The sequence below is a fragment of the Myotis brandtii genome, unplaced genomic scaffold, assembly GCF_000412655.1.
Source record: "Myotis brandtii unplaced genomic scaffold, ASM41265v1 scaffold5, whole genome shotgun sequence".
NCBI classification, from domain to species: Eukaryota; Metazoa; Chordata; class Mammalia; order Chiroptera; family Vespertilionidae; genus Myotis; species Myotis brandtii.
This window is the reverse complement of record NW_005369060.1, coordinates 2,130,652-2,147,438: the sequence shown is the minus strand read 5'-3', so window position 1 is coordinate 2,147,438 and position 16,787 is coordinate 2,130,652. Positions and strand designations below refer to the sequence as shown.

At 37.8% G+C, this 16,787-nt stretch overlaps 1 protein-coding gene across 2 annotated transcripts in view; it reads right to left on the bottom strand.

The window, feature by feature from the left end:
• Positions 1 to 16,787, bottom strand: part of MIS18BP1 (MIS18 binding protein 1) — a 50,194-nt gene that overhangs the window by 6,533 nt on the left and 26,874 nt on the right. Inside the window, exons 11-13 of one of the 2 annotated variants that reach the window (XM_014548193.1) lie at positions 9,640 to 9,815; positions 8,124 to 8,284; positions 5,839 to 5,984 (exon numbers count right to left, since the gene is read on the bottom strand). In XM_014548193.1, coding sequence (XP_014403679.1) covers positions 5,839 to 5,984; positions 8,124 to 8,284; positions 9,640 to 9,815 — 483 coding nt within the window. Of the gene's footprint in view, positions 1 to 5,838; positions 5,985 to 8,123; positions 8,285 to 9,639; positions 9,833 to 16,787 lie in introns of those variants that run through there. The other variant, XM_014548194.1, reaches the window with a different exon arrangement.

The following is a 16,787-nucleotide window of genomic DNA, read 5'->3' as shown; positions in this document are numbered from 1 at the left end:
ATCCCAGCTGAGCACCAATTCTTTTTCTTGGCTCCAAGATATCCTATATGATTATCTGTTCCTTTGTGACTATTTGGGAGCAACCTTAAAGGTGTGACATGTAGAAATTTGTAAATGTGTGACTGTATTAAGATATAATGTGTACCACAAGCACTCCTGCATATTACCCAAAGCGATATACAGGTTTAATGCAATCACCATAAAAATCCCAATGACCTTTTTTCTTTTTTTGATCAATCCTCACCCAAGAATATTTTTTTAGAGACAGTGGAGGTGGAGGGTGGAGGTGGAGGGCGGGAAACATTGATGTGAAAGAGACACATCCATTTGTTGCCTCCCACAGGTGCCGTGACCTGGGTCAGGTATTAACCCCTAGAGTGCCCGAGAGCACGATCGCGCTCCTGTCTTTCGCCAAAAGTGCCAGGAGCGCTATCAAAGCTTCGAAATGGCGTCCAGGTCTAAGTCTGCTTTTATTAGTGATGATGATATTGCTAAATATGTCAATGTAGTAAAGGTTTCCTTAAGTTTTTGAATATGTACTTCATTTACTTGCGACTCATAATTTTTTTCCTAAACTGCTGTAAAATCAGCAAAAAATGCCTTGGCAATTTTAGCATAGTTCCTAGGATATTGGTTGGCACTCAAAGGGTTAAACCTGCAACCCTTCAGTGCATGAGCCCATACTCTAACCACTGACATTTTTTAAAGAAATAGAACAAAAAAAATAATCAGATATGTATGGAACCATACAAAAGACCCTAATAGCCAGAGAAATCCTGAGAAAAACGAAAAAAGCCAGGTGTCACACTACCTGACTCAACGATAATGAAAACAGCATGGTATTGGAAGAAAAACAGACACACAGACCAATGGAACAGAACTGAGAGCCCAGAAATAGAACCACATATATATGGGCAAAAACTTTTTTACAAAGAGCTGAAAACACACGATGGAGAAAAGCCTCTTCAATAAATGGTGCTGGAAAAATTGGAAAGCCATTCAAAAGAATGAAACTAGTCTACTGCTTGTCCCCATGTACAAAATTAATTCAAAATGAATCAAAGACCTAAATATAAGATCTGAAACAATATACTATATAGACAAAAACAGCTACTAAACTTGGTTATAGAGGACATTTTATGAACTTGATCCCAAAAGCAAGGGAAATAAAACAAATGATGGGGCTATATCAAGCTAAAAAGCTTCTGCATAGCAAAAGGAACCAATAACAAAACAAAAAGGCATCCAAGCAAATGGGCAATAATATCTGCAAATAGCTCTGACAAGGAGTTAATATAAAGATGTCCAACCTCACTAGCTACTAGGTAAATGCAACTCAAAACTACAATGAGATATCACCTCAACCTATTAGAATGGCTATTATCAATAAAATAGGTAATAAGCGTTAGAGAGGTTGTGGAGAAAAAGGAACCTTCCTTCATTGCTGGAGGGAATGTAGACTGGTATAATCACTATGTAAAACAATATTGAGGATCCTCAAAAAATAATTGAGTTACCATATGACACAGCAATCCCTCTCCTGGGTATCTACCTGAAATATCAGGACATTTATTTGCAAAGACATATGCACTCCTATGTTCATTGCAGCATTATTCATGATGGCCAAGACATGGAAACAACCAAAGCATCCTCCTACAGACGACTGTATAAAGATGTGGCACATACTATGGAAAACTACTCGGCCATAAGAAAAGATGCAATTCTGCTATTTGCAACAACACAGATGTTGAGAATATCATGCTAAGCAAAATAAGTCAGAAAAAGCTAAGAACAACATGATTTCACTCATGTGAATATAAGACTGAAACTTATAGACACAGATAACAGTATGGTGGATACTGAAGTAAGAGGGTTGGGGGATGGTAAGTAAAGGGTAAAGGGGACTAAATATATGGTGATGGAAGATGATTTGACTTTGAATGGTGGGCACACAATGCAACATACAGGTGGTGTATTATAGATATGTACACTTGAAACCTATAGAATCTTATTAACCAATGTCACCCCAATAAATGTAATTAATTAAAAGTAAAAGATTGAAAAAAATGTAATGTGTACCACAAATATTGTTGTGTAGCAAGTGAATAAGCCTAGTCAGTTCAGGATCACTATCTCATGAGTCTGTTGTCCTGTACAAAGGAATCACTTCTGAAATGATAAAAACTATTTCATAATTTAAAACTGTTAAAAAAAAAGGGGGGGGGGAGTCAACTAGAGCTGGTTCAATTTAAGAAATAGTGAAGAAGGCCTAGGAAACTCATGTTTTAAATTATGAAAAAAGCCCAGCCAGCTTGGCGTAGTGGTTGAGCATCGACCTATGAACCAGGAGGTCATGATCCCATTCCTGGTCATAGCATATACCTGGGTTGCGAGCTCAATCCCCAGTGTGGGGCGTGCAGGAGGCAGCCCATCAATGATTCTCTCTCATCACTGAAGTTTCTATCTTTCTATCCTTCCTCCCTTCCTCTCTGATATCAATAAAAATATATTTAAAAAGTAAAATATGAAAAAAAGTTTTAGGAAATATATTCATTATATGAGTCCATCATGTGCTCTATAAGAAAAATTGTCCTTTTTCTTTAATTATAAAAGTGATTAAAAACAAACCCACACCAGTATAATTCTATAATTTAGAGATAATAGCTGGTGATATTTTGGTCAAGTAATTTCTTTTCTCTTATGAATGTGTTATGTAAATTGAGATCATAATATGTAGTTTTGATTCCTAGCTTTTAAAACCTTTTATTCACTGAACATTATTCTGTCATTAAAAATTCTTGAAGCATGACTTTTGTTACATATTATTCTATTATATGGACAATTCCTAATTTCTTAACTTTTCTTACTATTGGACATTGAATTCTAATTCCAAATTTTCAGTATTATGCTTTGTGATATACATCTTTGCTCACACAAATGTCTATGTCTACTTGCCCCAATTTTTTATTTTTGTAGAACTCAGTAATTATATTATTGGGGGTATGTGTTGTTTATTTTTTAAATTTATTTCAGAGAGAGAGAGGAAAGGAGAGGGAGAAAGAAACATCAATTGGTTGCCTTTCCTACGTGACTGTACTGACTGGGATTGAACTCATGACCTGGGTATGTGCTCTGACTGGGAATTGAGCCGCCACTCTTCCCTGCATGGGCTGACAGTCCAACAGCCAGGGCAGAACTCACTAATTAAAGGGCCAAAAGGAATTAGTATTTTAATGCCTTTCATTTGGCCAAAGTGGTTAACAAAAACTGTCCAAAATGATCCTCTCAATATACTTTCACCTGCACTAAATACTAAATCACAAGTAAACAAAAAATAATTTGTGGATGGATAGGGAAAATTGTTTTTGTCAAATAAATGCAAATTAAAGTTCCATCAGGCTTCATTGAGAATACTGAATACAGTATTTTGAATCATTGTCATTTGGCTCCTCCCCCTCACACTCCATGGAGATGGTTCTTACTAGATCAGCATATGGGACAGCCTATTTTTAGACCTATCACTTTCCATCTTTTCTGTGTAACATTTTACTGTTGGCCATCCCTATTTTTCTTGATATTATTTATAGTTCAAACTAGAGGCCCGGTGCACGACATTTGTGGGGGGGGGGGGGGGGGGTCCCCCTCAGCCAGGCCTGTGCCCTCTCGCTCCCCTAATGTGGGCCTCAGCCGGCAACTGGATATCCCCTGAAGGTTCCTTAGGGCTGTTGTGGAGGCAGGAGAGGCTCCCGCCACCACCACTGCGCTCACCAGCCATGAGCCTGGTTTCTGGCTGAACGGTGCTCCCCCTGTGTGAGTGCACTGACCATCAGGGGGCAGCTCCTGCATTGAACATCTGCCCCCTGGTGGTCAGTGCGCATCATAGTGACCTGTTGTTCTGCTGTTCGATCGATTTGCACATTAGGGTTTTATTATATAGGATAGTTCCTATATTTGTATAGTTCAAAATTCAGTCTCCCAAGATATCTTAGTTTCTCTCCCAAGGGATCATCAGTGTTTTCAGTCTATGTATCCTTTCACAGATATTTAATTAAAGCAATTATGTACAAGTATACACATATACACTCTCATGTATATCATACCTATATACATAAATGGCAACACATAATTCAATGTATATAACTTTTTCACCTACTATATTGTGGACATTTTACCATAGTAGTACATAAAGAAATTCCTCATTAATTTCTATAGCTATATAATGTACCAGAAGTTACTTGATTAGTCCCTATTTATGGACATTTGAGTTGTTTTCAGTATTTTGCCATTATAAATAATATTTCAAGGAATAAGCTGAACATTCACAATTCTAAAAGTAGGATTGCTAAGTTAAAGAGCATGTGCATTTATAACTTTGATATATATAGACAAACTGCTGCCTGCAGAGATTGACTAATTTACCTTTTTGCTAGTAATTCATGAGAATGACTTTCCAAATTTGTAGGAGTGCTGTATCAGGGAAATTAGCCTTTTTCCTGTGATGAGTTCCACATATTCCTTTCTCAAATTGTCATTTGTGGTTTTTTTAAATTAAATTTATTGGGATGATATTGGTTAATAAGATTATATAGGTTTCAAATGGTCATTATAATACATCACCTGTATATTGCATTGTGTGCGCACCACCCAAAATTTAGTCTCCTCCTGCAACCATCTATTTGACCCCTCTACCCACTCTAGTAACTACCATGTGTTCACGAGCTTTTGTTTTGTTTATTCATTTGTTGCTTTCTATTATATATACTACAGATGAGTGAAATCATGACTCTTGGCCTTTTCCGTCCAACTTATTTCAATGAGCATGATACTCAAGATCTATCCAGGGAGCCTTGGCCAGTGTGGCTCAGTTTGTTGGGTGTCATCCCATATAACAAGAGGTTACTGGTTCCATTCCCAGTCAGGGCACATGCCCAAACTGAAGACTGGATCCCTGGTGGGGGTGCACAGGAGGCAGCTGGTCAATGTTCTGGTTTCACATCAATGTTTTTCTTTCTCTTCCTCTCCCTTCCTCTCTAAAAATCAATATACACACACATACACACACAAAAGATCCATCCATGTTGACACAAATGGCAATATTTCATCTTTTCTTATGACTGAGTTCATTGTATATATGTAACACATCTTCTTTATCCAATCATCCATCAAAGGACACTTGGGTTGTTTCCATGTCTTGGCCATTGTGAATAATACAATGAATATAGGGGTACCTGTATATTTACAAATTTTCATTTTTTGAGTAGATACCATGAAGAGAGATTGCTGGGTCATATAGCTCTATTCTTAATTTTTTTGAGGAACGTCCATCCTGTTTTCCATAATGGTTGTATAATTTACGTTCCCACCAGCAGTGTATGAGGGTTCCTTTTTCTCTACATCCTCTCCAACAACTGTTATTTTTTTTTAGTCCCTTGATTGTTTATGTTTGGTAGGTACCAAATGAAACTTTTTTTAATATACTGGACTACATTCTTTTTGTTAGTGGCTTCTGGGTCTTCCATCATAGTGAGAAAGACCTTCACTAATCTAAGACTATAAAGTAATTCTCCAAGGTTATTTTAGGTATATTTTATAGTTTAATTTTTCACATGTAAAACTTTGATCCAGTGGGAATTTATTCTGATGTAAAGTGTGAGCTGTGTCCCAACATTACGGAATAACACACCTGCTTGCTGAAACTCTCCATCCTTGACTTCTAGGAACTATTCTTGATTTTTAATATATAATGACTTTTCTCATTACTGACATTTATTCTCTTCAACTCATGAAATGTTAAATATTGATGCACAGAATTATAGTATCTTATGCATAAATATGTACCTGTTTATAGAGGCTAGCATTCCAGGACTGACATGCTGACACTGAGGAGTTTTTGCCAGTGGAAAGATAACTGAGGATGGAGTTGTTGGATTTCTGTCCATATTTGGAAGAATATCCTCTTCTTGACTGTACTGGAAATTTGGCAACTAGAATACAAATATTCATTATCAGCAGGCACCCCTAATAATAAAATTCTTCATCACAAAATGTTTTTGGAGGGCTTTGTTTTTTCTGCCTTATAATTTCCTGAGATAATGAAAAATATTAGTAGGCAAAGAAGAGAGCCTTGTCCTCTAAAAAACTTGGTTGTGTAAAATGAAGACAATGATACCTGTTTCTAAAAGTTGTATAGACCAGGGGTCAGCAAATGTGTTCTGTAGAGTCAGATAAGTATTTTCACTTTGTGGTCCATACAGTCTCTGTCACAACTACACGATTATGCTGGTTGTAGCTTGAGGCCACAGCCAACATGTAAACAATGTTCCTGTCTGTGCTCCAATAAAATTTTGTTAACAAAAAAAGGTGGTATGTTAGATTTGGCCCATGGGCCATAGTTTGCTGACCTCTGTGTAGACAGAACAAAATAAAACTGTGATTCATTTACTGAATAGTACCAAGTAGTATTAAACCTTTTGTGTATACAGTTATATATCCAATAAATAATTCAATCCTTAAGATTTTACCTACCTTTATATTAAAACCATACAGAAAGTGGACTTATGCCACAGAAAATGAACTACTTTACTGCTTTCTATTTGTATTTTATTACCTTTAGTTTTAAATTGTTGAGACTATTACATTTTGGCCAAAACATATATAGAACCTGAAATGATGGTGGAATAATATAATGGGTACAACCCCGAAGGACCACATTGTTGTGCAGAGAACACAGTAAGAACCTCAGATAGCTCCCTTAAAATGCCTACCTTTATAACCTGTATAGATAAAAGGGGGCCCAGATAATGATGTTACTAAATTATTAAAGCATTATGTAGCCTTTAAAAATTGAAGATTATTTAACAATATTAAAAAATGAGTATATGAACCTGGCTGGCGTGGCTCAGTAGCTGAGCGACGACCTATGAGCCAGGAGGTTGCAGTTTGATTCCAAGTTGATTGCGGGCTCCATCCCCAGTGTGGGGTGTGCAGGAGGCAACCGATCATTGATTCTCTCTCATCATTGATGTTTCTCTCTCTCTCTCTCTCTCTCTCTCTCTCTCTCTCTCTCTCTCTCTCTCTCTCTCTCTCTCTCTCTCTCTCTCTCTCTCTCTCTCTCTCTCTCTCTCTCTCTCCCCCCCCTTCCTCTCTAAAAATCAATAAAAACATGAGTAGATGAAAAAAGTACCCTTACGTCTAGCTCACCAAAACTCAATTTTTACACTTAATAGTTCAGCTGTCTAGATGCATCTATCTTCGTACTACTTTAATCTTAATATCTTTAACAGTTTCAAATTTGTACTTAATATTTGTCCTGTATTTCACTATGTTTATGAAGAATATTCTTAGTTGATATATGGATTGATTGTAGAGTGTATTCCTTTCTGTATAAAAATAAACCTGCAATGATTATTATCTTTGTGAAGATTTTTGACATCATTTCAATTTTTTAGGATAAACTCCCATGAGTAGAATTAATCTTTATGGCTCTCATATGTTGCCATAATGCTTTCCAAAGGTATGATTCAACTCTGCATCCACTGATGCATGACTGTATCAACATCTCCATTGCTTTTTGTTGGTGGATATTTTAACTTATTTTTAAAATTATTCTGTAATTTAGAAGGTATACTTACATAGTAACATTAAAATGAGTTTTTTATATCATATTATTGGCTTTGTTTTATTTGTTGCAAATATTTTATCCTAATCATGAAGTTTTTAGTTATGTGATTTTTGATACTACAAAAATTCTTTGACATTCAAACCTGTCAATCTTGTGCTGTCACTGATTTTACTTTATAGTAATTTACTGTACAGTGAGTAATAATCTTTTATCACTCTCAAAAAAAGTTTGTCTCATTGTATATGAAATTTTAAATATACACATTTGGCATATTTCTGGGTTTTCTTTTTGGTTCTACAAATGTTACCTTGGAACCTCATTGAAGGGTAGACTCTATACAATGATGAGAATGGCCTGTACTGGCTCATGTCTGTGAAGACTATCAATCCTTGGCCTAAATATTAGGGATGAACACTAACCATATATAACAATAAGATAAAAATCAATATAAAGAAAACAATATAAAAAAAAGAAAACAATATCATGGATTTAAGACTCTTACCAGCACTCTTTGTTTCTTAAAAGGTGTTGTGCTAAAAAAATCATCATGGTCATCTTTTGGTAACTGCTCCAGAAAATCCCTCATCTGCTTCTTCCTTTTAAGAGTTCCCACTTTGGCAGTTATCTTAATAGTTTGCTTCTTATCGGAATCACCACTCTTGCCTTAAGAGTCAGCAAAACATTTTGGTAAGAACCTGGTCATTAGAATAACTGCTCTAGAGTTAACAAACTTGACAAAATCTAAACTGTGTATTCATATTAAGTAAATTCAGCCTCTATTATATACAGGTTTTTTCTATAACAAGGGATCCTTTCTACACTGGGATCTGTGCGATATCATTAGCCCGCAAGATACTCCTGAAGAAAATACATGTAAGATACATGTAGGCAGGGTTTGGTTAAAAAGGTCTTAATCTTGTGAGAAAGGTTATCTCCCATACTCCTCTTACTGATACCTAATTTATTGATTTTGCTAAAATATAAAGCACATTTAATTATGACAGGGATACTGGACACACCCCAAAGTTTAGAATAGGACTTCTCTAGCATAAACCTTGGGCAGAAGAGTGCACTCCTGGAAGCCATGAAAACTATATTTATTCTGATAATGAAAACCTGCCTTGGGGACCCTACCCAAGTGGCCTGAAATTAAATTAGACCCTTAGAATAATCCAAATACAGATAATCTTTGCAATTCTTTCTAGTTTTAAAGTTTTAAGAAAACATCTACAGCACTGGCCGGTTTGGCTCAGTGGTTGGAGCATCGGCCAATGGACTGAAGGGTCTCGGATTCCATTTCTGGTCAAGGGTACATATCTCCACTGCAGCAGGTTCAATCCCCTGCCCAGGTTGGGGCCCACGTTAGAGGCATTGAATTGATGTTTCTCTCTCCCCACTTCCTCCCTCCCTTCCACTCTCTAAAAATCAAAACAATAAAAAAAAAAATCTATAAGACACTTGGACATCCCATCTAATAAAAGAGTAATATGCAAATTGACCATCACTCCAACACACAAAATAGCCAACCATACGTGGACATAAGATGGCCTGCAGGGGATGGCAGTTGGGGGGGACCAGGTCTGTAGGGGAGGGCAGTTGGGGGTGACCTGGCCAGCAGGGGAGGGCAATTAGGGGCAATCGGGCCGGCAGGGGAGCAGTTAGGCGTTGATCAGGCTGGCAGGCAGAAGCGGTTAGGGGCAATCAGGCATGCAGGCAGGCGAGTGGTTGGCAGCCAGCTGTCCTGGATTATGAGAGGGATGTCTGACTGCCCGTTTAGGCCAGATCCCAATCAGACCTAAACGGGCAGTTGGACATCCCTCGAGGGGTCCCAGATTGGAGAGGGTGCAGGCTCAGCTTAGGAACACACACACACCCCCTGTGCACAAATTTCGTACACCGGGCCTCTAGTATAAATAAATAAATAAATAAGTAAGTAAGTAAATAAATAAAATACATCTAGTGAGTTATTATAAGTTGATACAGAAAACTAGGAAAAAACTATTTACTACAAAGTTTACCATTCTTTTGGCCTTTGGGATTGATTGGCTTTTTCTTAGTGACATGTTTCTGGAATCCATTTCCTTGGGAATCTTCCATGTATTTTCTCTGGCATTCTTCAGCAGATCGAGAACCTACAGCCATAGCAACATCTGACCAGAAACCAGGTTTGTGCTTGGGAAGAGATGCAAAAGCACTATGGAAGACCAAATCCAGTTAAAGAATAAGAAAAAAACAAAACAAAACCTGAATGCATACCACTAAATCAATCAGATTTACTGAGCTAAAGGAATTTTACCAAAATCACTCTACTTAACTATTTAGAAAGAAGATAACACCCTATACTCAATAACTTACTCTACTGTTTTAAAAAATATGATGACATAATTTAACATCTAGTAGATGCATTGTTTTAATCTGAAAAATTATCTCCAATCTCAAGGTATTTCTTCCCAAATCCAACAAATCAGTGATTTGATTTTGGGGGGTGGGGGCTCTAACATGACTAACTTTTCTACGTTGTTGCTCAAATATTACTGGTACTAAATATATTGAAAGATGAGCTCTGAGTTCATATACATTCCAGGTTATGAGTTATGCTTGGCTTGCTTTCATTATAGTATTACAGTTTATAGAACAGAATATTTTAGATATAATACTTAAGGGAAATGAAAATTGAAAGAGAAAAAAAAACACAAGTCAATATAAGGTAGTTCTCCAATTTAACAAATGAGTTACATTCTAATAGTTCATTTGTAAACTAGTATTTAGAACCAGGTACCCATATTACTACACCACCACTCACTTTGAAGATATTTTATAATGCAGTGTTGTACTGATACATTTTTAACAACCAGCTACCTGGGTTTAAAAAATCCTTCTTTGCAGTATTGCAAATTTCCATATTGTAAATACCCCCAATGTGGCTGATTTCAAGCTACCAACATGATGTCACTGAATAAGGAATAAGAAATGTGCCATGGCACACCATTATATAAAATATCTACCTTACAGGTATAATAGCTGTAAAGAACCTTAAGGGTATACATAATAATAAACTGTACTAAAATAATTAGGAAGTGATGAGTTTAGAGTATTATTGTTTTTAATAAATTCTTTAATATTGTGGTGGTTATTAATCCTCACCCAAGGATATTTTTCCTAGTGATTTTTAGAGAGAGTGGAAGGGATGGAGGGAAGTGGGGGGAAACAGAAATATCGATGTGAGACACATCGATTAGTTGCCGCCTGCATGCACCTCCACAGGGGCTGGGGATCAAACCTGCAACCCAGGTACATCCCCTTGACCAGGAATTGAACCAGAGTGCTTTGATGGGTGGGCCAACGTTCTAACCACTGAAAAACACCAGCTAAGGATAAATTTATTTTTTTAATGACTATTAAACAATTAATTTGTAGAATCAATTTGTAGAAATCAGCTCTTGTGAACAGGTACCAGCTAATCATAGAATACCATTCACTCCATGCACAAAAGAATACTTATGGGTATTAAACATTGTTAATGAATTACCTACTCTTTTGCATAATTAATCACTAAAAAAGATTTGAGCTCTAACTTCCCTATTTGTGTACATAGGTAATTTTCAAGTCTGAAATCGCCTAAAATGGCTCTTTTTTTATAATAAAAATACTTAATGCATTTAACAACAAACTAATGTGTCCTCCCAGACAATTTTAAAAGGCAAATTTAATCATGTCACTCCAGTGCTACTTAAAACTCACTTCATTATTCTTAACATAAAAACCAAAATATCCTATATAATAAAAGGCTAATATGCAAATTGACCAAAGGGAGGAATGATTGGTCACTATGACACTCACTGACCAACAGGGGGCAGACACTCAACGCAGGAGCTGCCCCCACAACCCCCGTGGCCAGTGCGCTCCCACAGGGGGAGCGCTGCTCAGCCTTCAGAAGCCAGGCTCATGGCTGGGGAGTGCAGTGGCAATGGTGGGAGCCTCTCCCGCCTGCACATCAGTCGGACATCCCCCGAGGGCTCCTGGACTGTGAGAGGATGCACTGGACCTCTAGTTTAATATGACTTCCATTGTTCCTTGCCTGACTATCCAGTCTCATCCTGTACTGTTCTTCCCTCACTTTCTGTACTCTAGACATTTTGGCTTTTTAGTATTTCTAATTATGCACTTCCTTTCTACTTTTACATACTGTTCTATTTAAAATGTACTTATCATAAAGCTTGGGCTTAAATAATTCTTATCCTTTAGTTCAAGTATCTGAGCCAAGTTAGATTTCTCTGATACACATTCTTATAAATTTCTTACAGTGATTATAGTTATTATTTCCTAACTGTCTATCATACTAGGTTATAAGCATGATGTAGCATACAAAGCAGTCGGCTGCAAATAAGAATCACTTGAGGAGTGCCCTGGCCAGTGTGGCTCAATTGACTGGAGTGTCATCCTGTACATCAAAACCTGTTGCAGTGGTTCTCAACCTTCCTAATGCCGTGACCCTTTAATACAGTTCCTCATGTTGTGGTGACCCCCAATTTCATTGTTACAAATTGAACATAATTAAAGCATAGTGATTAATCACAAAAACAATATGTAATTATATATGTGTTTTCCGATGGTCTTAGGCGACCCCTGTGAAAGGGTCGTTCGACCCCCAAAGGGGTCGTGACCCACAGATTGAGAACCGCTGCCTAATGGGTTCGATTCCAGGCTGGAGTTTTGATCTGCATGCAGGGGGCAGCTGATCGATCAATGTTTCTCTCTCTAAAACACACACACATAGGCCTCCTGACCCCCCAAAAAAACAAAAAACAAAACAGATACTTGAGCTTATAGCAAAAATGTAAGCAAGTAAATAAGCAAACAAGTATAATAAACAGATTCATAGACTCTATCCCTGAAGATTTCAATTTAGTAGGTCTGTGGTGGCAATACTTTGCATTTTTGAGAAAGAGGCATCATGTTTGAGTGAGTGGTAGAAATGGAAGATGACAAGGGAAGGTTACAAAGAGGAGATGACATAAAAACTGGTAGATAAAAAACAGGTGAAAATAAGGCAACTACCCTGGCAAAGAAATGAAGATGAGGAAACAAGACATAGGGTTACGGAATGAAAAATAGTTCAATTTATAACATGGCAAATTTCAAAAGGAATGCCTGCTGGTCAGAGGTCTGAAAAAAATCCCCATGCTACCTATCCTTTTGTTGTCATCCACCACAATAACACTGCCAATCCCTGATCTACTTTCTTTTAAAATATATTTTTATTGATTTCAGAGAGTAAGAGAGGATAGAAACATCAATGTTGAGAGAGGATCATTGATTGGCTGCCTCCTGCACGCCCCACGCTGGGAATCAAGCCCGCAACCTGGACACAAGCCCTCACCGGAAATTGAACTGGTATCTCCTGGTCGATAGGGTGACACTCAACCACTGAGCAATGCTGGCCTGGCTGATCTATTTTCTTTTTAGCTGTCTCTTCCAAGATTTCATATGCAGTAAATGGAAGCATATAGCCTTTTGAGGTGGCTCTTTTCACTCAGCATAATGCCTCTGAAATTCATTAAAGTTGTTACAAGTATCAATAGTTCTTCCATCTTATTACTTAATAGTCCATTCATCAAGAATGTGCCCCAACTGCCCAGGTGGCATGGCTCAGTGGTCCAGCATCAACCTATGAACCAGGAGGTCACGATTGGATTCCTGATCAGGGCATATGCTCAGGTTGCAGGCTCGATCCCCAGTGTGGGGTGTGCAGGAGGCAGCCAATCAATGATACTCTCTCATTATTGATGTTTTTACCTCTCTCCCCCTCTCCCTTCCTTTGGAAAAAAAAAAGCCACAATTAATTTATGCAGAAAGTACCACAAAAATCAGGAAGAGATTACCTCAGTAAAACCACCCCATAAAGTTATGAACTTCTGGTTTTACAATACAAATTCTGAGTATTTTCATTTTTGTTCAGTTTCCTTGTCCTCAAAACTTGTTCCCTTGAAACTTTTTCTTTGATCTATGTTTTTCTTTTACTTTTACAGTGTATTAAATTTTCAACCACTTGGAAAAATTCCTGTTAATTTTTCATTGATTTGTTATTTAATTAATTATGGTCACAGAACACCCTCTGAATGACTAATTTTAAATTTAAGATTTGTTTTATTTAAACATGAAGTTCTATCTTTTTAAAAATATATATATATTTTATTGGTTTTTCACAGAGAGGAAGGGAGAGGGATAGAGAGTTAGAAACATCGATGAGAGAGAGAGAAACATCGATCAGCTGCCTCCTGCACACTCCCCACTGGGGATGTGCCCGCAACCAAGGTACATGCCCTTGACCGGAATCGAACCTGGGACCCTTGAGTCCGCAGGCCAACGCTCTATCCACTCAGCCAAACCGGTTAGGGCCATGATGTTCTATCTTGATGAATACTCTAGCTACCTTTGGAATAAACACCTCCCTGCATTACTGGATGGACTGTTCCATAAATGCCCATTAAATAGTTGGTTGATGGTATCATTCAGTTCTTTTATATCCTTGATAATTTCCTGTTTACTAGTTCTATTTACTACCAAAAGAGGAGCACTGAAGTCTACCACTATAATTGTGGATTTGCTTATCTTTTCACTTCTGTCCTTTCCTTTTAGTTGACAGATTGTGACTCATATATTTTGAGTTTTGTTGTTAGGTGCATGCACATTTAGGATTGTTAAGTCTTCCTGGTAAATTGACACTTTTATCATTTTGTAAAGTACTTCTTTATCCCTTATAATTTTCTTCTTATACAAATCTTTCACAGGTATTAGTATAGCCACTCTTGATTAATCAGGCGTGAGCCCAAAAGTTCATAAACAGCTTTATCAGGTTTTTAGTTAGCTTCTTCCTCTCTGCAATTTTGGGTTCCTTAGGGTTCCTCTTTTTGTTTCTCTGGCAAAAATCGGGGGGCTTTAGTTACCTGGTTTTGCTGCAAAGTTACAATTGCATCTTTCTCCAGAAACAAGCAAAGGACAATATGACAAAAACACAACACGCCCACCCTCTTGAGAGTGCTACTTCTCTTATTTGAGAGGAAGGTTCCCCACTTTCAGAGTTTAGGTATGTGTGGGCCCCACTTGCTGCACTGATTTTCATCCATGTAGGACAGCATGGACTGGGATATGAGGAAGGAGAAAAAGAAAGAGAACTGGAGCATTTCCTCTAATGTTCTGAGCTTTAGTCGTCCCCTTTCCTGCTCCAGAACTGGAGGGCTTCTTTTAACTCTGTCATGCCCTAGTGCTCACTTCCAGTTTAGTCAGCCTTGAGTTTAGCTTGGGTGATACCAGAGGAAAAACTAGAAATTCACACCCAGTTGGGTAGTACTTAAGTTTTAGTCTTCCTCCATTGATGTGCTACTATTTATCTTTCTGAGTCAACAAAAAGCTGCTGTATAAATTGTCTTGTTTTTATAGCTGTGCAGTAGAAGCTAGAGTGGAATATGCTTTCTCCATCTCACTGGGAACAGCAGTTCAAGCATTAAAAAATAGCCTTAGATGATATAAATATACAGCAAAGGTTGAGAACCTTTATTATGAGGAAATGATTGGAGAATACAGCTGGCAATAATAACTGAGGTCAATTATTATATGCTGACAATGTAAGGCAAAAGAATCTATAAAATTTGGAGATTAGTAAGAATGCAATGAAAGTTTCTGATCTGTCAGAACCACAATCATACATTAAGACTAATGTGGAGATGTATAAAACAGATTACATATATGAAAAGAATGAAGTTTAAATATAAGGCTACTTCCATAGTTTAGGCAAAAGGCATTAAAAATCTGAAAAAGAGTAGACTCAAGAAAAAGGGTGCAGATGGAAAATGACCCCATAAAAAGATCTATAGCTCCTTGGGAACTAGTTAAAATTTTTAAAAAATCAGTAACGATAAAAAGTTTAAACTTAGTTGACTGAAAGAATTACATTTTTCAGAAATAGGAATGTCAGGCCGTGTACAGGCAGGGGAAATAAGTCTGGTTTATGATATATTTAGAGATGTAGGTGAGACTTATGTGAAGATTTTCAGTAGGCAAAGGAAAATACAAATCCTATATAATAAAGAGGTAATATACAAATTGACCATCACTCCCACACACAAGATGGCCGGCAGGAGAGGGCAGTTGTGGGCAATCAGGCCTGCAGGGGAGGGCAGTTGGGAGGGACCAGGCCTGCAGGGGAGAGCAGTTGGGGGTGACCAGGCCTGCAGGTGAGGACAGTTAGTGGCAACCAGGCCAGCAGGGGAGTGGTTAGGGGGTGATCAGGCTGGCAGGCAGGCAAGTGGTTGGGAGCCAGCAGTCCTGGATTGTGAGAGGGGTCCCAGATTGGAGAGGGTGCAGGCTGGGCTGAGAGAGACACACACCCCTCCCCCTCCTTGTGCATGAATTTCGTGCACTGGGCCTCTAGTCTAAATATAAGAATTCAAGACCAAAGATACAGATTTGGAAGTCCCTGTACATCGAAAGAAGCTGGAAGTCCCTGTACATCGAAAGAAGTTAGAACTCTGGAAGGAAAAGATCATTGAGAAGCAAGAAAGCACCCAATCCAAACACTCTAGAGAATAAGAATGAAGATTACCTTCTGTGTCTGAAGAAGAGAAGTTACATTTAGGCAATTGAAAATGGAAGAGTATAGTGGTACAGAGATGCCTTCAGAAGAACATTTCAAGAAGGCAGATTTGAAAATGAATTCCAAATGTTGTAACATTTGGGGGTGCAAAAAGGAGTGGAACACTGAATTGCTATGTTTCTAAGTTATCCTCTCTTTTTTACCACTCATATCTTCCTTTCTATTAGATAATTTCCATCAGCAAACCACCATACTATGGCAATGAGTCAAATTACAAATTAAGCAAGCAACCAAACACACGTATTCCTTCTCTTCACACTCTATCACCTATGCTTTTCTATTCCCACCATTGCCAAACTTCTTGTGCTGTTCCTCTAAGTTGTCTTTATTATCCCATTCACTCTTCATTGCTCAATTATGGCTTCTAATACTACTAGACTACTGATATTGCTTGTCAAGTCCATGTAGCCAAATCAAGTTATCAGCAGCAGCAGTAATGAAATCTAGGAAAAATCACCTAATTTTGGGGGCTATTTTCTTCTCTATAAATGGGGGGGGGGGGGGGGGGCCCCG